This window comes from Salarias fasciatus, chromosome 12, assembly GCF_902148845.1.
Source record: "Salarias fasciatus chromosome 12, fSalaFa1.1, whole genome shotgun sequence".
Lineage (NCBI taxonomy): Eukaryota > Metazoa > Chordata > Actinopteri > Blenniiformes > Blenniidae > Salarias > Salarias fasciatus.
Genome location: NC_043756.1, coordinates 5,960,398 through 5,982,152, shown reverse-complemented (window position 1 = coordinate 5,982,152; position 21,755 = coordinate 5,960,398). Strand labels below are relative to the sequence as shown.

Below are 21,755 nucleotides of genomic sequence, written 5' to 3'. Positions count from 1 at the left end.
CTGTCTCACTTTCAGGCTCAGTGTGTCTGTAACAGCCACACTGAAGCTTTTCTGTCTTTCTTTCTTCCCAACAGTTCCTCTGTTTGGTTTTCCAGCAGCAGACTGGGAGGATCGAATGAGGTCAGCCTCTCTGCTGCCATCCAGTTCACATGGCGTGCTCAGAAAAATGCAGGTTTCTTTACGGACAGCAGCTCCCCCTGCTGTCAAACAGTTCTCCTCCCTGAAAACACACCCATCTGCTCGTATTTGACTCTTCATCCAGCTGAGGGCAGGGAGGCAGACAGTCTCAGACATTCAGTCATCAGAAGACCTGCAGGAAACACACACATAGATTCTCCAAATCCCAACCTTTACTAAAACCAAGGCCATCTTGATACAAGTCAAGACTGTTAACCACTACATGACTGTGCAGCTCTCCTACGAGGACTCTACATATAATGTAATAAATATAAACAAATACTCCAACAGAGGGAGCATTTAGATCCCAGCAGTAATAAATATTGCCACATCAAACTGGCATTTGTTCAAAGTGCTGTGGTTGTGATTTATTATTCATTTCCTCATCATTTCCCACATTTTCTAACAAATGAACTGGAATACAGGATAGACTTTTCTCCTGGAAATAGGTCTGAGAAACTGGGGCCATCTTATATTCAGCCCTCTGTGTTTTACCTAGTTCTACATAAAAACAGAAGGAACACCCTCTGAGACCAGAGGATGGGATCCACAGACACGAGTAGGTCAAACTGCGTGACTTTGGAGATGAGAGGATAACAAGCTGTTCAGGGGCTTTTCAGCATCCAGGCGGCATGGGAGCAGCAGGCAGAACCCGGGCATGACAGCCACGACAGTTGAAGCTAACCCAGCGAGGCAGCGGATCGACTGGAGACTGTAAATAAAACTGTAAAAATAACCAGGAAACATCTGACAAGTTCAGCAAAAATTGAAATGCTGAGTGAACGTGTCAGTGAGTGCATCTCTCACGACTGGCTGCATGCAGCCGCTTGTGTACCAACAGCAGCTGTTTGATTCCACTGTTTTTAACTGTCTCTTTTTTCCACAGAAAATATCATCAGAATCTGAATCACATGTAAATCTTGATGAAAAGGACAATCTGTAAAACGGTTTTTAAAGAAGGATCTTTGTACAAGCAGGAGTCATCCTATAATCAGGGTTATTGTACCTTCTTACCAATACATTACTCTAATGCCAAAAATAATCTATTAACGTTACTCGACGTGTCTGTCGAGCTGAAACAGTTTCACTTAATGCCTCAGTTATTATTATTTTATTGTTTACCTTCAAAGACATAAGTGTAAGTCTGATTCCTAAGGCGTGTATTTGAAAGATTTGATGTTTTTATTCGGTGGAACTAAAAGAAATGCATCTATTACAAAAACAAGACAGTGGTATTGGAAGAAAATTCCCAAATGTATATTAATATTAAAGATGTTTCATCTCGGAGGCACTTTTAAATTCATCTCATGAATCTCAGTCAAATTCAGACTTGAAAAGTCTTCAGCAAGTATCATCTTAAATGCCTTCAGTGCTGTCGGCGGGTCCTCAGGTGTGTGTGTGTCCTCATCACGGCGGTGGCTTTAGAAGCCGCTGCAGGTCCGCCCGCTGTGCCAGCTGCTGCGGGAGCTGCAGCCTCTTGTTCACCTGGCTGCAGAGAGCTGGGCAGAACTCCAGGAGCAGTCGGCACACACTCTCATGGCCTCGCTCTGCAGCCTGTTCAGGAGATCAATGAATCAATAAATGCAGACCCGGGTTCAAACCAGCAGAGTGTGTATGTGTGTGACAGCTGATTACCTTATGCAAAGCGGACGAACCGTCGTCATCGCAGAGCGTGGGGTCGGCTCTGTGATGCAGGAGCAGCCGCACCACGTCCAGGTGACCGCAGTAAGCTGCTCGGTGGAGCGGCGTGGCCCCGCCGGGCGTCTGAGGAGATGCACAGGCCCCGCTCTCCAGCAGGAACGTGCACACAGCCAGATGACCACCGCGACTCCCGTAGTGCTAAAAGAAGACACACAGAAAATATGTTATGAAGTCAGACTCACTTAAAAGCTGTTTCCTATTAATTCTCTAATTTTTCTTAATGGACTGCTGAGGAACAACATGCCACATACTTTAACTTTAAGTCGTGCCATAGTTGGACAATCTGGCTTTGTTCTTCATCTGCATAACTGATAAATAATTCACTGTCAGTCGCTACATTTATCGTAGTTCCCATGAGAGATTTTACTTCCAGGGTCATCTTTTGCTCTGGATAATTAAAATGTTTGTCTCCTGATCTATATCAGCATGAAACACTCTGATGAATACAAAACATGTTTTCTCTGTTACTGTGGCAGTGGTTTAGGTGTAATTCAGTGTGTGTTTTGGGGATTAAGGCATATGGTGTTGTGGTGGTTTTCTCAGAGAATAACTGTGTGGAGTTGGCATGTTCTCTCTCTGTAAATGTGACTTTTGCTTTGGCTTGCTCCCACAGTCCAAGCACATGCTTGTTAAATTATTAAAGTGAATCATCCTTATGTCTGATTGTGATGATCTTTCGATGTCAGTTCTCTGATAAACAATGCCTTAAAATTGTCTGTAGTATTTATGTATTTTACTGTTTGAAAATAAGTGCTTCACACAAAACTATTTTTAACAGTTAGTGAGCTCAGTTTTAACTTTTATTCTACTGGGAAGTCACACTGAGATGAAGATCTCAACATAATCGCAACACACAGCAAAGCTGATAAACTTGCATTCAGGTATCACAGTAAAGACAATTACACAAAAACATGCAACAGTAATTACTAAACAGATGGACTAAACAGCTACATTCCTACTGCAGCAGATTTCCAATAACATGCTTGAATCTGAGCAATATTCAAATGCAATCCACAACGAGAAATCAACTTTGTGACTTCCAAAATCATACAAACTGAAAAAGCTCACACTTTTAATGATCTTAAATATTCTTTCTGTAGCATATAAGTTTATTCATTCTCTCAACTGGGGAATTTCCTGCTTTATTCCTACATTTGTTTACAGAAGACACAATATTTATGCAACTTCAGGGAGCCTGAGAAATATGGTTTGAATGGATATTTTTAAGTATAGACAGTATTTTTACCTAAAGGTGAGTACTTGAATACAGACTTTCAACTCTGAAAAGAAAAGCTGATCAGACTGAACATTGAAACAAGAAGCTGCTTTGAAAATGTGATGTAAAACATTAGAAGGGAAGCATAGAACTGTGAAGTGCACATACCTGAAAGCTGCAGGTGCACAAACACAGGGGAAGCATTACACTGCTTCCCTCTTTTGTACATTACAGTAAAAGAGTGAAACTTCCACCAGGACCCACCAGAGCTGTGTATCCTGCTGAGTCTCTCAGGTTTGGGTCTGTCCCCTTCTGAACTAAAGACGTGACCCTCTCCAAGTCTCCATCCATTGCAGCAGACCAGATACCTGCACAGAAAGATCCAATCTTCAATGAAACATTCAGCAGATTTACATTGGATGATATTATATTTTAATCATGTCTGCAAACCTCGCTCAAAGTCCATCTCATCCAGGGTCTGGTGAACGCTGGGAGAGGAGGCAGGATGAGAGCAGCACGCACAGTGATGTTTGTCTGACATGATGTTTCACTGGCAGATCGATCACAAATCAAATATAAACTATACTTTCAAGTTTTGGAGAGACCATCACATGTCAGGCAGCTTCTTCTTCAATGTGTCGTCAACGACAGCATCGTGGTGCTTTACCACCATCATCAGGACGGGTTTCGACAAATAGGCTGAGGAAAAGAAGTTATGTTGAACTATTATTTATGTTAAATTGCGATAAAAACGTAAACAAAGCATGTTTCTATGAGGAAAATGACATACTTCATTCACTATGGAAAAAACGTCAGTCTGCCTGACGCATGGAACGTGCTGACGTAAAAGCTTTCCGACCAATGAAAGAGCAGAGGGAGAAAAGATGCCTTCACGTACTTTGGGACTTTTGTTGTTTCGTGTGTAGATTCTTTTTGACAATTAACTCTTTTTAAAGTATAAATTATGTACTTTATTGTTTGGACAAAGAGGTTGCACAAATCATGCAAACGGAACATAATCAATAAGTCAAATCAATTGGGGAATCCTCAACAGAGAGAGAAGATTAGACAAAACTATCACAAAAAGACAATTAAAAAAAAGCTTAAAGAAGGGAAAAACCATTACAAATGCGATAAAGAGATAGGAAATGGATCCAAATTGAATGATGCAAGAAAACTAGAAGGCTACAAACAAACCTCGTTAGGACAAACAGAACGATGTTAAAAAGAGAAGGTAACTGAATAGTAAAAAATCCCACTTTTTTCGGGTAGGTTTGAAGGCACCTTTTGTCTCGTGTTGTTGTCTGATGCAGCTTTAGCTAACCAGCTTCATTTGTTTCTGCGGGCGGGTGGTTAGCTGGTAAAACTGCTTTATTGTTCAAATCACAACCGAGCTGTTGACCAAAGCGCGTAAAGAATGAGAAGAGTCACATTATTTGTTAACGGGACGTCTAAAAATGGCAAGGTAGGTGATGAGTCCGGGGTGATCAGTGTGGGGAGGTCGGGCCGCAGAATGACTGGCTTTTTCCACTCAGCATGACCAACACACTGCACAGCCTCCAGATGCATCACAATACCACAAAATCTGACACGACACACCCTTCAGAACGAAGCATAATATCACATCACGTCAAGCCGAGTTTAGGATGTGGATTCACGTTCCGCCCTGAGGATAAATTGGCATCTCCATCCCTGTTTATGCCCCCAAATGCAGCGCATTAATCCTGTATGAAACCTATTTCATTGCGGGCTTAAATCCTCAATAATCCCAGCGTGTTTTCCTCCCAGGTTGTAGCAGTGTACGGGACCTTATCCGACTTACTCTCTGTAGCAAGCAATAAGTTAGGAATCAAAGCCTCCAGTTTCTACAATGGGAAAGGCGGACTCATAGATGACATCGCCCTCATAAGGTGAGCTCGTTTGGATACAGCCAGAAGTGTCAGTCGCATTTAAATGGAGACGTTTCATTCATTGCGTTTGATCTGTGTTTGTAACAGAGATGATGATGTGCTGTATGTGTCAGAGGGAGATCCTTTCATTGGTGAGTTATTGTCAGAGTTTCTCTTTCAGTTTAAGGTTTTGAACACTGTTTCAGGGCTTTCTTTCCTTGTCACAGACCCTCAGGATGAAGCCAAGGTTACATCAGATCTGCAGGGAGCCCACACCGACTGGCTGACCCTCAATATTGGTGGCCGTCTCTTCACCACCACCAGGTATCTATGGTCTTAACACTGCGTCCACTGTGAGTTGTGTAAACACTTCGTGAAACTGTTAGGATAAATCCAGTTAGACTCCTTCAAGAAGACACTCCCTCGCCTAATGAGGATAAACAAGCGCCTATTCAGATTCCTTCATTTATTCTGGCAACAAATAAAGGTCCCTGAAATTGGTTTGTTATGTCTGACAAGTGTCTGAATGCATATTGTGAATATTTGTACCTTTTTTATTTCTGTTTTTCTTTTCAAAGATTACTGATTATGAGAGAGTAAGCCTCGGATGTAGACACTGATGTGGAATCGTGACTAAGTGCTCTTAAAAATGAACAGAGAGGTGAAACAGTGCGACCTTGTTGTGTGACGCATTTGCTTTCAGGTGTCCTGTATCAGCCAAACTGATCTTCATACAGTCAGTCAATACAAAAGAAACCTCACAATCATGCCTTTGACTGAAGAAAGAAATTATTGGACATAGGTTTAGTACGGCTTCTTTACATCAGGACAAAATCCAAATGTAATTTTTATGCAGGTAAGGATCAGTATTCATTTATAAATGCAACAAAAAGACTCATGAAAATATGTCAGTTTGTTGCAAAGTTTTCATGCAAGGTCTCCTCTGAAGTGATCGGTGTGGTCTGCTTTTAGTTAATGGCTTGCCACATTGGATAATTCATGAAAGCATCCCTACAAGTATTAGAATTATTAAAAATGTATCAAATCAAGATATTGTCCAACTTGTCAGTGCAACAGTGTCATAATATGCAAACAGAACGACCCAGTCTGATTTTCACCAGACTTAAGAATAAAGAGATGAATATTGTACTTTATACAGATCTTATGAAGTGAGTCTGACCACTGAAATCATAAAATCCATTCAGCATAAAGAGTAAGATCGATGGTATGTCTTCTATAGAGCTATAAAATCTTAGAAATTCGCCTTATTTAACATAGATGATACCACTGTTCACCACCGATGAATGCTCTCTTCTCTGTTTCCTATTCGCTCGATGCGTTCAGGAGCACTTTGGTGAGCAAAGAGCCGGAGAGCATGCTCGCTCATATGTTTCGAGAGAAAGGTACCAGGACAAGTCAATCAATAATAATTTATTTGTTCTTCCGTGTGAGGCTTCTTTTTGATGCGGGCTTGTCGATATGTTTGCCTCAGACGTATGGGGAAACAAGCAGGACGAGCACGGGGCTTACCTCATCGATCGCAGTCCTGAATACTTTGAGCCGATCCTCAACTACTTGAGACACGGCCAGCTCATCATCAATGAGGGCATCAACGTACGAGGTAAGAGGCTGAGAGACGGAGTCCAGCCGAGTCAATCAGCAGAGGATCAGGAGAGAAAAGACCCCATTAAGAGCCGCCGCCCTCGTCCTTAAATGTCTTCCAGGCGTCCTTGAGGAGGCACGATTCTTTGGGATTGAACAGCTGGCTGAACAACTGGAAGCATCAATCAAGGTATCGAACATGGAAGACGAGCTTCAGATGATTTGATCGTGCCGTTAAAACCACTCTGATTGTTTGATCCACTCATACTTAACAACAGAACTCGCAGCCGCCGGAGGATCACTCTCCCATTTCCCGCAAGGAGTTTGTGCGTTTTCTTCTGGCGACGCCCACCAAGTCAGAGCTCCGCTGCCAGGTACACACAGAAACATCTTCCAAAACTCAGGGGAAGTGATGGTCAAAGCAAGGTTACGATACAGAATCAGTCGAATGACGACTGCACCTGTTGTCAGGTGCTCTAGGGACTCGAGCCGAGTGTTGTGAATGTGTGTTATTACTCGTCTTTCTGTGTTTTCTGTGATCCTGAATTAAAAATCATGGCTAATATCTGACCCCGTTGTCTTCAGGGTCTTAATTTCAGCGGCGCTGATCTGTCCCGCCTGGATCTGCGCTATATCAATTTCAAGATGGCCAACCTGAGCCGCTGCAACCTGACGCACGCCAACCTGTGCTGCTCCAACCTGGAGCGGGCCGATCTTTCCGGAGCCAACCTGGATGTAAGTGTGTAACCTCTTGGTTCTTGTAGCCGCTGAATGTTTAATGTTACACATGCTGTACAAGAGGACTTGTCTCCAGCGCTCCTAAAATAACCTCCCTGCAGGAAAAGGGAAGGTTCCCTTCTTCCCTTCTTGATGGATGTCTAGTTTCTTCTTTTTAGTCAGTATTGGACCCATTTTTCCCTTTGTATGCCATTTCTTTTTGTTATAATAATTGGATTTTTTTAGGGTTTATCCTACTATGAATAACGTACTGATGTAGATATGAACTGGTGTTTGTCCTTTGAAGGGTGCGAACTTACAAGGGGTGAAGATGCTGTGCTCCAACGCTGAGGGCGCGTCTCTCAAAGGCTGCAACTTTGAGGATCCGTCAGGACTGAAGGCCAACCTGGAAGGTGATCTGCCACAACCGCTCCTCATCACAGACGACGAGGCGGCGCCGCCGCCGTCGTCTGTTTTCAAACGACTTGTGTTTTTTCCCCTCAGGCGCCAATCTGAAAGGAGTCGACATGGAGGGAAGCCAGATGACTGGCATCAACCTGCGAGTGGCCACTCTGAAAAACGCCAAGCTGAAGAACTGTAACCTGCGGGGAGCCACTTTAGCAGGGACGGATCTGGAGGTACGCTGAAGACGGGATTATCTCAAGAGTCGGCTTTCCGGTTCACCTCACTCTCGGCACCTAACATATGAGTCAGCTGTTAACACGTTCCGTGTTTTGCTGCACGTCTCATTGAACTGATCGGTTTATCGTCGCTGAATGTTACCGTACAGCAGCAGCTGTCAGGGCTCTAACCACACAGAGCACCGCCGATTCTCAATAAGGACTGATATTTAAAAGTAGGAGAGGGAAAGATAAATCATATCGTCCATCGTGATGAAATCACGAGAATTAATCGATTGCGGAAAATTTCGATTGTCAAGATAATTGCCAGTGTCCTCATGTGTGAGTTCAGAAAGCTTTTTGTTTTTATTATTATCTCTATTTTATCCAAAAAAGTGGTTAATTTTTTCCACCACAATGCCAGCTGGATCTTTTTGAAGGAAAAGTGCAGTAAAACATAATTTTTTTCCCTCAAAGTGTCCTGTAAAGTGATTTCAGTGTGTTTTGGTGACAGTTTAAGAGGTGAAAGTATATTTCACTGATTATCATGTTAAAGGTATAGTGGACGATTTTCTCGAAAAGGTCGAAGCCAAACGTCTGTTACTCGCTTTTTGAAAAACGCGCATGCGCCAGACCATCCTACCTGCTCTGCTGCTCCTACGAGCGCGCTTGACGGCGTTACGCGAGCATTTCTCCAGCGTGATTGACATGTCGGAGGACCAATAGTTGAGACTCGCATCACGCCATTCATTGGCTAAAACATCCATTATACCTTTAATATTGCTAAGCGCAGTTATTTTGTTCTGATATAATTGTCGCATAAAATTTTAATCTCATCCCATTTCTAACCAAAAGTCATAGAATTGTTCCTTCTGCACCACTAAAGATTATTTTTAAAATCATTTTAATGTCTCCATTTCATTATAACCAACAATTTCAATGTGTTTTCTGTTTTTTGATGGTTTTCTAAATGACTAATTATTTAAAAACTAACTCAAATATATTTACCATTATTTGCACGTACCGCTTCAGACTTCATTTCACAACGAAAACCCCCCAATTAAAAATTTCAATTTAATTTTGTTGAGCTTAATGATTAACATGCCTCATTTTTTAAAGTCAAGATAAACTTTTTCACACTGTGTGTGATTTTAATAGGTTGTTTTTTTAATTAAGACATCGTTTTCACCACATCTGTTGAGGTTTGCTAAAAGTTATTTGCTGAACATAATGAGGCTGAGCCTGAAAACAAGCCACGTATTGTTACTGAAATAATTGTTTCCTGCTTTTAAAATGTGCTTATTTGCTCTTTTCTGAGGGTTAATGAAACGTGTGTTCCTGTCAGACAAAATAAATGATATAAATGAGTCAAGTTGAGCTCTGGAAAGCTGCAGCAAACAGCTGAAAGGCTCCAGACAGACTCGTTCACCAGTAATTAAAATAACCGATGAAATTAATCAACGTGTCAAACCGTCTGTTTTTCTTCCGTCTTTCACTGTTCCGCTCTTCCCTCCGTCTTTCTTCCAGAACTGTGACCTGTCTGGCTGTGATCTGCAGGAAGCCAACCTGCGAGGGTCCAACGTGAAAGGCGCCATCTTTGAGGAGATGCTGACCCCTCTGCACATGTCGCAGAGCGTCAGATAAGCTCCTCCCGCTCGGACCCCGGATCGCCCGTTTCCCCTCTTCCTCCCATCTGTCTGCAGGGCAGATGCTCGTCCGCACATCCCTGGCATTCCACCAATGTTTTGTTAGCTTTAAATATCTTGCACTAGAGTTTATCCAGGGTTCGTCCGTCTGTCTGTTCGTAGGTCGGCTGTTTTCTCTCACGCTCGGCTGCGTCCACTATAGCACCAAAACTACGCCGCGTTCCTCGTGTGTATGTAACCGTATCCGGATGCAATCCGGTGACTATACGCATTCGATATTTTGCATAATTTATATTTACTTGACATGTTACAGGAGTGAGAATCAGATTAGCTGTAAGCGGTGGAGCTCAGAGCAGCGAGCGTCACTGAATGCTGCTGTAGCAGAATTAGACGAGTTTACCTACCAACAACTGTGTCATTATGTATTCCTCTTTTCGTTTGTTACTTAAATTTGCTGGATTGTACCATATTATAAAGAAAAGCAATGCAAGCCAAAGCCATATAGCAGCACGGTCTGAAAGGCTGGAAGTGCTGCTAGTGCACCATTTTGGAAAAACTCCGCCGCGGCGAGTTTGAAACACAGCTCCGGTATGCAATACACGGTTCAGAGCTGTGAGGTTTCTCCGTTCTTATTCTACCGTTTGTCCACCCCTCCAAAAAAAAAAAGAAAAAAGAAAAAAGCTTTCCCATGTTTTGTGCTCTGTGAATCTACCTCTTTTATTAATCTGGTGTGTGAGCGATCCACACATGCATGCATTGGAATGTGGCATGGCTTGTTTGTCGTGATGTTTCCGTCTTTCCCGCGTTCCCGTCACGACGGGATGATCCAGCTGGAAAGCCGTTCGGTTTATTTGATGCTGTTTTACGTGGGTTCGCCTGGAAATGCGTCTCATGTCGTTATGTATTTCACATAATCAATGCTTTGAACCTATTTGCACAAAGTGTATGTTAACTTGTGACATGGTATATACTCTCTCACCAAAAAAGTATTTGGTGCTTGTACTCCTCTGTATATCAAATCCAGTGCTTCCAAAAGAAAAAAAAAAAAAAAAAAAAGAGAAACCTCCTGAGTGTAGTCCTTGTTGGTGTAGGCAGGTGTCATCAGCTGTTTGGTGGAGGATCTCCCTTCACTCTTTCTGTTGTTGCTCTTTTCGACGGTGTCTGTCTGCATGTGTGAACCCGGCTCGTCTCCGAGCGGCCGCCGTTCCTCGGACCGAAGCTCCGAGCTGCTCCGATGCAATACTTCTCACTCAGTTAAATAACTCGGTACCCGGCCTGCGAGAGCGAACGATGAAGGCAATCATGTTGTGTATTTCACCTTGAGTGTGGAAAAATCAATGGAGGAGCTCCGGTTATTTATTTTATTACGTCTCGCTGAATGCAATAGGGAGCAGAGGTGGACTTTTGCGTTTGAGATGGGGAGCGGTGTGGTTTTCCCCGCCTATGAATATTGCACTCGACCATGGAAACATGTTTCCATAAAAGACTGTTATGAATAAACTGCTATGAAGAAGAAAGTCTGTTTCATCTCTTCTTTTTCGTTTCTCGGGTCTGAATGAATTTGCATTTGAAGTGCTGCAGAAAAACTGTTTGTGAAGGAACATGTGGCTTATTACTTGTGAGGGAAAAAAAAAAACAAAAAAACAATCACATCCAGTTTAATCTTTTAAACGGCGCTGTGGGTGGCCAGAGTCGCGAAGTGTTGCTTAATCCCACTTTCTGACCTCCTGTGGTGAAGCGGTGGAGGAGACGGAGGAGAACGGGCTTATATAAGCCTTTGGAAATGGTGTGGAGCAGGGAGACGGCTCCACCGATCACACAAGTTTGGCGCCTTATTTACCAAAGGTAAGAAGTCACCGCTTGAAAAATGTAATTCTGACATTCTCAGGATTAACACCGGAACCACAATGGAGGTGGAACTTAAAGATGGATTACACGCTTGTGAATACGAGCAGCCTGAGTGTTTTTTTTCCCCCCCAGGATGGCGGCGAGGACCTTGGCGTCGTGGCTGCTGCTGCTGCTGCTGCTGGGGGTTGGATTGCCACAGACCAGCTGTCAACACTGGTCGTATGGACTGAACCCCGGAGGGAAGAGGGAGCTGGACAGCCTCGCAGACACTTTAGGGAATGTGAGCGTTCGTCTTAACGTCACCTCTGAACTTAAAAAAAAGTATCGGCAGGGCGTCTTCTCTTCAACCTGTTGTTCTTTTGACAGATAGTCGAGGGTTTCCCACCATGCAGTGTTCTGGGTTGTGCAGAAGAGTCGCCTCTCGTCAAGATCTACAGGATGAAAGGACTCCTTGTAGGTTTCGATTTACTGATGCACTTTTAACTCTGATCAAATGTGGGTTTATTGTCAAATATTTCATCTCTTGTTTGTTTCAGGGGAGTGTGACCGACAGTGAAAATGGACACAGATCATACAAAAAGTGATGAATCTTTAATTCTACAATAAACCCTTCCTTCAGCATGTGACAACTGTTGCGATTATTGCGTGATGTGGCTTGATGAATAAAAAAAAACTGCAGGGTCTTTTACTCCAGCAAATGTCTTTTACAACACAGCTCTTTGATAACGTGGACTGCAGCAAAGTGCAGCGAATATTACTGCCAATGAGGTGGAAACGATACACATTACCTCTGTGTTTGCTGTATGATGGAAGGCGCGATTAGAAGTTGGTCTGGCAGAGGAACACATCTGCTTCCACGCCGTTATTGCGACATTTATGTTGTGGCGCTAGGAAAATATAAGCATTTACACAAATATATATTTTAGTTTTATGTGAAAACAGTAGAAAAGCATCTCAGAGAAGATTCCTAGATGAAGGGCAGGACGACATGGAGATGATCCAACAGTACAGGGTGACGATCAGCCCGAAAATGAAGACCTTTTTATGTTTTGTTTTGTTTTGTTTTTTTTACAAAGGACTGTGGTGGTGTAGAAATAAAAAGACATAAACTACAAGTTACCAATTATAGTAACCTTTGTATCCAAATTGCAGGTCACGGTGTTTGAGTAAGTTTGAAGGTCATAAAAAGAACAGTCGGACAAAGTCCTGGACAGCAGATGGTAACAATGCTCACATCTGAGAGAGCAGAGAAACAGCAGGAAAAGCATCAGCATTAAAGAAAGCGGCAGTCTGCCGTGATGGGGAGTGAAAACATGCAAGATCAAGGAAAATATACTCATTTTTTTAAGGAATTCTAACTTGTGATAGATTTTATTTAAAAAAATGAAAAATAAAAAAGAATTATAAGCTATTAATTTTTTGGTACTGCAACTAAATTGCTGAAGTTGATATCTGTATTCATATATACAATGTTTTCCTGGTATTATTTTAGCAGCCTGGCCCTACTGAGATTAAACTGACCTGTTCTACAATGAGATAAGATATTTGATTGTTTAATCCCCAAATGTCATATAGTCATATTTATTGATTTAAGAATATTTTAGGAATAACTGGTCGCATTTTCTCAAATTCAACAAATGGCATCTGGGCAAAGCATAATATTGATTTGTATTCACAGCTCCTCCTGAGGTGATCCAGGTCCAGAGAGACACTGAATACACCAGCTGTATTTCAGCTAAATCTTACGGGATGACAGATTTTTGTACAACTGTGTCTTACAGCAGTCACATCTCAGGGTTTCTGAAATGCCTGTTTTGATTGAAGTAACATGGCTTCACTACATATGACGGTGGATTCTGAGATAACACACTTTCATTTATCTTCTGCCTGTAAAAAAAAAAAAAAAAAGAACCAATGTAAATGAGTGGGTCGAAACAGAGTGTGTGAGCGAGTGAAGGTTGTAGACTGTAATAATGAGCTCCCTTGGTGTCTCTGCTGCACATTGGAGAACTGGCTGCCCCACATTCGGAGATTCAGCCTCCTCTCAGATCGTTCACTTAGACCAACGGATCGCAGCAGGAAACACATGCCTTGCTTGGACTTTAACAACTGAAGAACGCTGAAGTAATCCATCCTTTCATCCTCTTAACACTGTTGTTCAGATGATGCTGAGCTGAAAGATTGAACTCACAGAAACGAGCGGAGGAAATGAGTTTTCTTCTCACTCTCGGTGATAGATTGAGCAGTTCGGCCACCAGGGAGGGACTCGACGTGGAGCTGCCACTCCTCGGTGTTAAGAGAAGCAGGTTCAGGTGCTCCGGGAGTCTGATTAGGATGCCCCCAGTTGCTTCTCGTCAGAGGTCTGTGTCCCTGGGGTTGGCCCAGAATCCAACGGAGAGATTATATCTGGGGTCCGTGCAGAAGAGCTGGAGGGGTTCAGGGTGTTTCTTTGCATGCCATACTGTCATAACATTTAAGACTCAGCAAAAAGAAATTACACTGGATGGATTAGAGCTGCCACAGAGGAAGAAGCATCGTTAGATTTTCTTATTCTTATTCAATTAGTAAGTTTTGTTTCTAGTTTGAGCAAATAGAATAAATCATGTATTTGTCTAGAGCAGACCTGCAGGGCCTCACGTCTCAACAATCACATTAAAATCTGTGTAAGTGATTCATGCAATTCAACTGGTTTCCTTACATGATGAAGGGAAACTTTTATTTATTTAGACAAATTTAATTAAAACTGTTGGAATGTCAGAAAACCATGACTTAATAATGATAATGTTAGCAGGATTCATGTTTATAAAAAGCATAACATCATACAAAGATGAGGTTGGATAAATTCACCACAGCATGTCATTTGAGAGTGTTTGGTTATAAGTTGAAGAAAAATCTGGGAAGAAGAACTTATTAACTGGAGATTTTTCACAAAAATGTGCAACTATTGACAAATGTGTCAGCACAAACAGTTTACCAAGAAATTTCTGACATGAATGAAGGGAAGGAATCACACACACACACACACACACACACACACACACACACACACACACACACACACACACAGTCAAACATATATACACAACTTCGATTATAAAGAAAAGGCTTTATTCTGAATCCACACTCTCAGTTGGCATGCAAGACAACGCTGAGGAGAGATTCAGGAACATGCTGTAGCGACGGGTGAAGGTCAGAACTCTAACAGCACAGAACAAGAGGGATTCACCTCTGGAACGTCTGCTGAGGACAAACAGAAGCTCCAACGAGACACAGTCGAGGTGGAAGAAACACGAGGATGAGGTGGAGAAAAAAGGGCACAGGTAGCTTTAAAATCAACAGGAACAAACGGAAGCATGAAGATAACATGAAATGAAAGGAAGGATTTGTTGAAATAAGCAGAAAGACGCTCCAGAGATTCCTGACAGCATTTTATCTCAAACTCGGCTGAGCAAAACCGCAACGGCTTGATCGTTCTCTCAATCTGATGTAAGATTTAACAAAGAAATCCTGCCAGATTTTCTTTTTTCATTTCTGAGGAAGATTTCCAGTTGCAAATGAAACAAAGGGGCAAAACTCTGACTAATTTAATGGACACGATTTTACTACTGAATTTGTTCAGAGATGAAGATTAGTTAAACTCACAACTGGAGGAAACTCTATGTAAAGGGGAGCCGTGACAGTTATATATTTCATGGCGTATGACATTAATATCTTATAATGTGATGAAGATGAGAAACTCTTTGACAGAGACGGGTTGGTTGGAAGGTGGAACGAACGTGGTTTCAACTCCGTGAGCTTCAACTCATCCTCCCTCTCCTCATTATTTATCCACATAATTTAATATTGAAAACTAGCAATTAGAGATAATATTCTCTAATATATTAAAAACATATTATCTAATCTAGTATCCATGATGGTAATGTCGTAGTAAATCAGATTCTCACTAATGAGGATCAAATTCCGGAGCTCAAGAGTTGAGTTGTCTTATAATCTCGAGGTCGTGGCCTTGTGGTTTGATCTTCCATCTCTTCCCATGCAGATGTCAAAATGTCACCAAAGCCAGAATTGTTTGTAATGAAGGTGGAGTACTGTGTGTGGCATCTTTTATCATCGCTGTGTGAATGAGTGAAGGTAACCAACTGTGCACAGTGCTTTGAAACAACTGAAAAAAAATGCACCATTATAAGAGAAGTGCCTTCTCAGGGCTGATGGGAGATCCTTTTTCTCTTCTCTACCTTCTCCTTCATCGTTCAGTGACACTGTCTTCCTTCCAGTCCCTTCATTTCTAAACCTTCTTTATTCTTTATTTTGTGCTTCCGCAATGACTTCCTGTCCTTCCTCTTTCACCTTTTGTTCCTCCTCCTCTCTGCCATGCAGCTCTCCTTCTCTGCACCTTTTGAAACTCACATATTTCATATTTCACTCTCAGTGTTTAAGTTGTTCCATGAATTTATCCACAGTCTCATTTCGTTTCCCTTTTCCTGTCCACGTCAGTCCTCTCACGTTCTCCCCATTCGTGTGTTTCCAGTTCTTCTCATTTCCCCTAATTCAGGTTGAACATGTTTTTCGACTCTGAGTTTTTTAAATCAGGTTTTCAGTTAATGCTCACGTCCCCTGCATTAGTTGTTATTTTGGACATTTCCGCCCTGCTGCAGAGCGCCTGACTCACTCCCTCACGGCTGTACATCACCATTTGTTTTCATACAACAGCTCTCCAGCTCGGTGATGGCTTCACTCAGTTTCATTATTTTTAATGATCTGTGATGTTTGTACTGATTAGCTCCAATTATCCCAGGGAGGTTGCAGACAATTCAATCCTGTGAGCAGACATTCCTTCATAATAAATAGATGCATCCATCATGTGGCTTCACGTCATAACCCTGCCGGCGAACAGCTGTTTGCCAAACAAAGCAAGAGCCGAACAGCAAACAGGAAGTGGTGGAAAAAAAAATCATTAACTGAAGGAGAAATGTGGAGGACCTTTTAAACGTCTTCAGCCCCATTCCTTTCACTGTCCACCTTTCCCACTGCTTCTCCCTTCAGTCCAGTAACACTGTCCCCTCTTCATCTGTAAGTCTCTCCACACTGGCTCCCTTCATCTCCTCCAGCCTTTCATTTTCAGCTTTTCCTCTTCAGACTCTGTGCTTCATTGGTTTCTCACATCCATCTTCATTCTTTCACAACCTCTTCACACTTCCTGACTTCTCCGTCCTTTTCATGCTTTCCTTGTAGTGACTGTCCTCTTCCTCCCCTTCATATTTTCCCTTTCCTTTGTCCCTCTTTACACTGTAGAGGTGAGGGCCCTTCCTTTTTCTTTTTTTCTCACCATCTACCCTCTTTACTTTGAGATGAATTCCTTTTCTCCCTTCACGTTTTCTGACTCTTGCTCTCTACATCTTAAGCCTTTCTCCCCCTTGCCTCCTTTTTTCTTTCCTTCTAATGTTCTCCAGCTTCCACCCTCGTAGTTATTTCTTCTTCCTCACTCACAGATACCTTCCCTGCTTGACTCTTTTTCTCCTTCTTTATTCTATCATCTTTTATTCTTGACCTTTTTCAGTTGTATGTTTTCCAATCTTGTCATCATTTCTCCATTTTTATTTTTCGTTTTGAGACAATGAGTCATCTTCTACAGTCCCAAACTCCAAATGAGAACGACAGCGTTGTTTCTTTTATCCTTTCTTTCTGTTCTCTGTCTTTTATTGATTTCTCAGATATATCCACCCTTTGTTGTGCACCACCTCCCCTGTCATGCATCTCCAACCACGGGCTTCCGTTTTTATTCATTAATAGACAAAGAACTTGTGGGTACATTTTGATGATTCTCTGAGGCACAATTATAGAGCTGGATTATTCTTTTTTTTAGGTTTTTGTTTTTGCTACACAAACAGTCAAAATGGGACATGTTCAGCCACCAGAGGGTACTAAAAACAACAGGAAACACTATAATCCATATCTACCCCTTCAGTGTTGCTTCTGCACCTGTCTGCTTCTCAAAATAAGCTGAAAAAAAAAGAGGAGAAGAAGCCGGTGTCTGTCTCATCTCTCCGACTGCTAGTGTAACTGAGTTATGTTCTACAAAACTCTATTAAATCACATTATTAAAATTATTTATTAACATTCACTGTACTTTATTATATTTGCTCGGTGAGGACATGTGGCTGAAGCTAATTTATTTTAATAGCAGACTGCTTGCCTGGCTTATTTCACTTACGGCCCGCACATTTCCCCAGGATAATAAAAAGGGCTTATTAATGGTTAGATAAGCAGCAAGACAATTATTTGACCAGGACACTTGTGTTTGCCAATAAAGTCTGGCCTTTAAACAAACTGAATAACAAATCGAAGTTTATTCATCGTGGTGATTTGACAGTGAAACAGCAGTAATATCTGTAATGACCCGGTAGCGATGAGCCCAGGGTGGCTGTGCGCCTGTCTTCAATATAAAGGTCTCCTGCACAAAAGTTATCTGTCATTTTGGAGTTTCTCAGCAAATATGTGACAGAAAATTGTCCTCCCAAAGATCTCATGTTACTCAGGTTCTGGACATGTAGGTTATTCCTGACTTTCAGATGTTGGACAAGGAAAAATATGCAAAAATTCCCAGCAGCATAATGGAACATTCAATCAAAATCAAAGTCAAGCACATTAACCCTCAGTGCTATTCCAGCCTTTATTTTTAAGCTAAAGATACAAACATCCATCCTCTCATTTATCTCAGTTACCTGCTTTATCCGGCCTGGCTACAAAATATTGAGCTTGTCCCAGTCAATACCTAAAGGAGGCCAGAGCATCAAAGGAATGGCACATAGAGACAGTTAACACACACACACACACACACACACACACACACACACACACACACACACACACATTTACAGTGACCCAATAACTTAATATGGATTTATTTTCAGTTGTGCAAAGAAGCCAAAGTACCTGTCCAAACACATGCGGGGGGAACATGCAAACCCTGCAGCCACCATCAAAACTCACTGCCAGACTCCTTCACCTGGCCGCCCCATGTTCCTCTCTTTAGGTAAAGCTGAAACAGCATGTATGTAACAAAGCATCGTTGGACCATATCTTTAATTGAAAATGACATTTGGCCTCATATATGTATATGTGAGGTCTTTTATATCAGAATAGTCACAGAGGGATCAGCCTCATTCAGCATCAGCCACAGTTTCAGTGTGTTGACACACACACACTGCATGTTTGAAGCTGACAGTCTCTTTCCTCCAAAATTTAACATGAATCATCAAAAGACTTTTGTCTCTGCAGACATTTTTATGCGCTGTGACAGGAAGAAAGCAGCTGAAGCAACGATGACAGTCTTTTTTTTTTTTTTTTTTTGTACTTTGAGAAACTCTTTATTTGCTTGCTTGTCTTTTTCTGTCTGGTTTAGCAAAAAAATAGGAACCCTGCTCTGTGCTAATGTAGCATTAAATCTTGAGTCACTCTCAAGTGTCCTGCCATTAAGAAAGTAAATGATGTGCTCACCCTGCTGTGAAAGGACACAAGGATGTATACCTCTTTTTGCTATAGTTATGTAAGTTTTATTAGTCAGTGCAAGTCAAAGGAGAAGATGGCCCGCCGTGCGTCATCCAGTGCCAACACTGACGAATGTAATGTCTGCGGCTGCTTGCTTTCATGTCCCTCATTTCAGGCCAGGTCAGGAACCATCTGGCTGAGATGGTTCCATGCTTCGGCATGGCTCCGCTCTCAGTGTTTAATAAAGTGCCTTTAATAGTTGGATGCTCTCTGGCAGCTTGGTGGAGACTCGCTGAAACCTCAGAGGAAGCTGTAACCAGGCAACTGAAGCAGGCTGTCATCTTTTCTTCCATCCAAGAAAACGGAAGGTCAAATGCAGGGGCCAGGTCCTAAATTGTCAGGGCAAGACTGCAGAGATGAAGGAGTTGCTTGTCCAGCTTTTGTAAGAGTATGTCTCTGTCTGTTTATCCATCCATCCACCCATCCATCCATCCGTTGCTCAGAAATACTTTTGAAGGATAACATTTGTGTAATTGAAATCCAGCTCATGAACTTGCTGTCGTGGATTCACTCGTGTTATGATGTCCAAAACTCGTAAACAGATAAAGCCGGTGGGGCTAGATTAACTGAAATAAACCCTCCCTTGCAGATCTGACGAGTGAGGAAGCACCTGACACGAGGCGGAAACATTACGGCAATTTGATAGTAAGATAAGAGAACAAGAAAATATTGACAGAGCTGATCTACCATGTTTGACCTGTAAATGAGCTACCTGGCTGTTCCAGTGTATCCTAGATGCTAGCATGTCACATAACGTGATTATCTCGACTCAATCCGACTCGAAGTCTGGCCCTGTGGATTCGCTAAGTGTTTGTTTCCGGCTGACTTTCATTTCATACTGCACTAATTCGCCCAAAGCCTGCCTGCAATGGGTAACAATGTAAAATGGCGTGATTTAGGCTGGCGCTCATTGTGGAGTGGCTCTGTAGCACGTCAGCACCTCCGGCAGCTCGGCTCCTTTGTTCCAGACCAAATGAAAACTGCCACTTAACTCGGTGGCGCTGAAATAGGGCAGACAGGTGAGAGAAGGGAAATAATGAAGAAAAGGGGGAATTTGCAATGCGTAAAGGTTGACTCAGGCCAAAGAAGTGGAAGTGCACAGTCAATTATGCTGACAAGGGCCCGAGAGAGCTCTCCTCAGGGCTAAACTGCTTTTGGTAAACAGCCTGGATGCAGAGCAGGATTTTCTTTCTGTCAGGTGTGATAACATCTTGCACCTGACCTCCTGACATACCACCGAAGCCACGAGCAAGCAAAGACTTTCACCTTTCCCTTCTGGGTTCATCCATCTTTCTCTTGACTACAAAGGAAGACATATATTTCCCCGCCAGACTCATATTGATCTCTCTTACTTCTTCTCTTCTCTCCATGCCTTTCAGCATGTGTTTCTCCAAACATAGCACTAATTTATTTAACACTACGCATGTGGAAAATTTGTTGTCGTCTCCGATCCCGACATTAAATAATGCACACAAAGGCTGCACACTGCTGTTGACCTCAGAAAGATTTTGAAATATTTAATGTTTGGAAGTAGGGTTAACTTTGTACACTATACATACATATAAACATATTCATACATATTGTACAATCACACAATGTGGAGCAAGCGCTCTCTGACACACACGTGAGCTTCATCGTGGCACTGTGCCTTCAATGAGTTAAAGACAATCAATTAGCATGGAGATCTGCGTTTCTCAGCCTCGCTCCTTTGACGTTTTTTCTCTGCCCCCACACATCTGATTCAAATCAAAGGATCATCATAAAACTCCGCATGACACAGACACCGCCCTGCTCATTTGAATCTGGTAAACTGGAGCAGAGAAAAGTCTAAAGCATGCAGGGAATGAACCGAGAACCGAGGTTAGTAACTGCTGATACAGATGATCAAACCTGCGAGATAATAAGAAATAGAAAAAAATATATTCTGTGTTGTAACAAAAGAACAATATAAATGTCGAATAAGAAAAAAAAAATCCAACACAAGCATTTACACTGCAGACGAAGTAAACATTTTGATGCATTTAAACTCCACAGATGCTATGCTACAAGGTGTCCTTCATTGCAGACCACACCGTAAGCTATAACTGTGCCATATGATATATATACAGCTGTGGAAACCTGCTATGACAAAATCTGTTTCTGACACTTTCATTTAGTTTTATTGCAGTTGATATCTGGTCGTTGTATGGCACATCTTCTGAGGAACACCGTCCCGCACACAGTAAGCATATATATATATATACTGTACATATATATATATATATATATATATATATATATATATATATATATCTTTATATTTATATATATATATATACATATACATATATATATATATATATATATATATATATATATATATATATATATATATATATATATATATATATATATATTCACTGGGTTGCAGACGGATCTTGGCGGACAGCATGGAATGTACACAGCTCTTGCCAAGGTTCTCTGTGAAAGATCATTACACCAATGGTGGTGAATTTAGGTAATAAGAAACGCATTAGGACGATGCTAGTAAAGCGGCTGAATGAACGCCTAGAGCCACATTTAAAGCACTAATGTTCCCTCCTCCAGTTGGGTAATAAGCTACTCTGTTGATAATCATTAACACATGGCAGTGCACAATCCCTTAATATTTCCATCAATACTACTAACATGAACGACGAAACTGAAAGGGGCATTTTGCTGAGCCCCAAAGCTTTCCGGCCCTGCAATAGTCTCTGCTTGTTCACCACATTTACAAAAGGTAAAAGTGTTAAAAAAAAAAAAAAAAAAAAAA

The 21,755-nt window shown here is 41.8% G+C and overlaps 3 protein-coding genes across 3 annotated transcripts; 2 read left to right on the top strand and 1 right to left on the bottom strand.

Moving 5' to 3' along the window:
* Positions 1-1,340: 1,340 nt before the first annotated feature.
* On the bottom strand, positions 1,341-3,910 carry ankrd39 (ankyrin repeat domain 39). Its single transcript, XM_030105090.1, has 4 exons — positions 3,545-3,910; positions 3,359-3,462; positions 1,813-2,016; positions 1,341-1,731 (listed from the first exon to the last, which is right to left on the bottom strand). The coding sequence occupies exons 1-4, from the start codon at positions 3,633-3,635 to the stop codon at positions 1,585-1,587; spliced, it is 546 nt and encodes a 181-aa protein (XP_029960950.1). The 5' UTR covers positions 3,636-3,910; the 3' UTR covers positions 1,341-1,584.
* Positions 3,911-4,397: 487 nt separating this feature from the next.
* On the top strand, positions 4,398-10,664 carry kctd9a (potassium channel tetramerization domain containing 9a). The gene is made up of 12 exons (XM_030105109.1): positions 4,398-4,559; positions 4,883-5,004; positions 5,092-5,135; positions 5,211-5,307; positions 6,328-6,386; positions 6,476-6,604; positions 6,708-6,775; positions 6,864-6,959; positions 7,171-7,320; positions 7,610-7,715; positions 7,807-7,940; positions 9,450-10,664. The coding sequence occupies exons 1-12, from the start codon at positions 4,512-4,514 to the stop codon at positions 9,564-9,566; spliced, it is 1,170 nt and encodes a 389-aa protein (XP_029960969.1). The 5' UTR covers positions 4,398-4,511; the 3' UTR covers positions 9,567-10,664.
* A 454-nt stretch (positions 10,665-11,118) lies between these two features.
* LOC115398384 (progonadoliberin-1-like) lies at positions 11,119-12,040 on the top strand. Its single transcript, XM_030105111.1, has 4 exons — positions 11,119-11,413; positions 11,549-11,696; positions 11,783-11,869; positions 11,953-12,040. The coding sequence occupies exons 1-4, from the start codon at positions 11,352-11,354 to the stop codon at positions 11,998-12,000; spliced, it is 345 nt and encodes a 114-aa protein (XP_029960971.1). The 5' UTR covers positions 11,119-11,351; the 3' UTR covers positions 12,001-12,040.
* Positions 12,041-21,755: the final 9,715 nt, after the last annotated feature.

Coding starts and splice junctions, on each gene's coding strand:
- ankrd39 (XM_030105090.1), bottom strand. CDS start 3,635: ATGTCAGACAAACATCACTGTGCGTGCTGCTCTCATCCTGCCTCCTCT. Junction 2,017..3,358: donor CAGCAGGATACACAGCTCTG/GTGGGTCCTGGT, acceptor GTCTTCTTTTAG/CACTACGGGAGTCGCGGTGG. Junction 1,732..1,812: donor GTTCGTCCGCTTTGCATAAG/GTAATCAGCTGT, acceptor TCTCCTGAACAG/GCTGCAGAGCGAGGCCATGA.
- kctd9a (XM_030105109.1), top strand. CDS start 4,512: ATGAGAAGAGTCACATTATTTGTTAACGGGACGTCTAAAAATGGCAAG. Junction 6,776..6,863: donor AACTGGAAGCATCAATCAAG/GTATCGAACATG, acceptor ACTTAACAACAG/AACTCGCAGCCGCCGGAGGA. Junction 7,716..7,806: donor ACTGAAGGCCAACCTGGAAG/GTGATCTGCCAC, acceptor TTTTCCCCTCAG/GCGCCAATCTGAAAGGAGTC.
- LOC115398384 (XM_030105111.1), top strand. CDS start 11,352: ATGGTGTGGAGCAGGGAGACGGCTCCACCGATCACACAAGTTTGGCGC. Junction 11,414..11,548: donor TGGCGCCTTATTTACCAAAG/GTAAGAAGTCAC, acceptor TTTCCCCCCCAG/GATGGCGGCGAGGACCTTGG. Junction 11,870..11,952: donor ACAGGATGAAAGGACTCCTT/GTAGGTTTCGAT, acceptor TGTTTGTTTCAG/GGGAGTGTGACCGACAGTGA.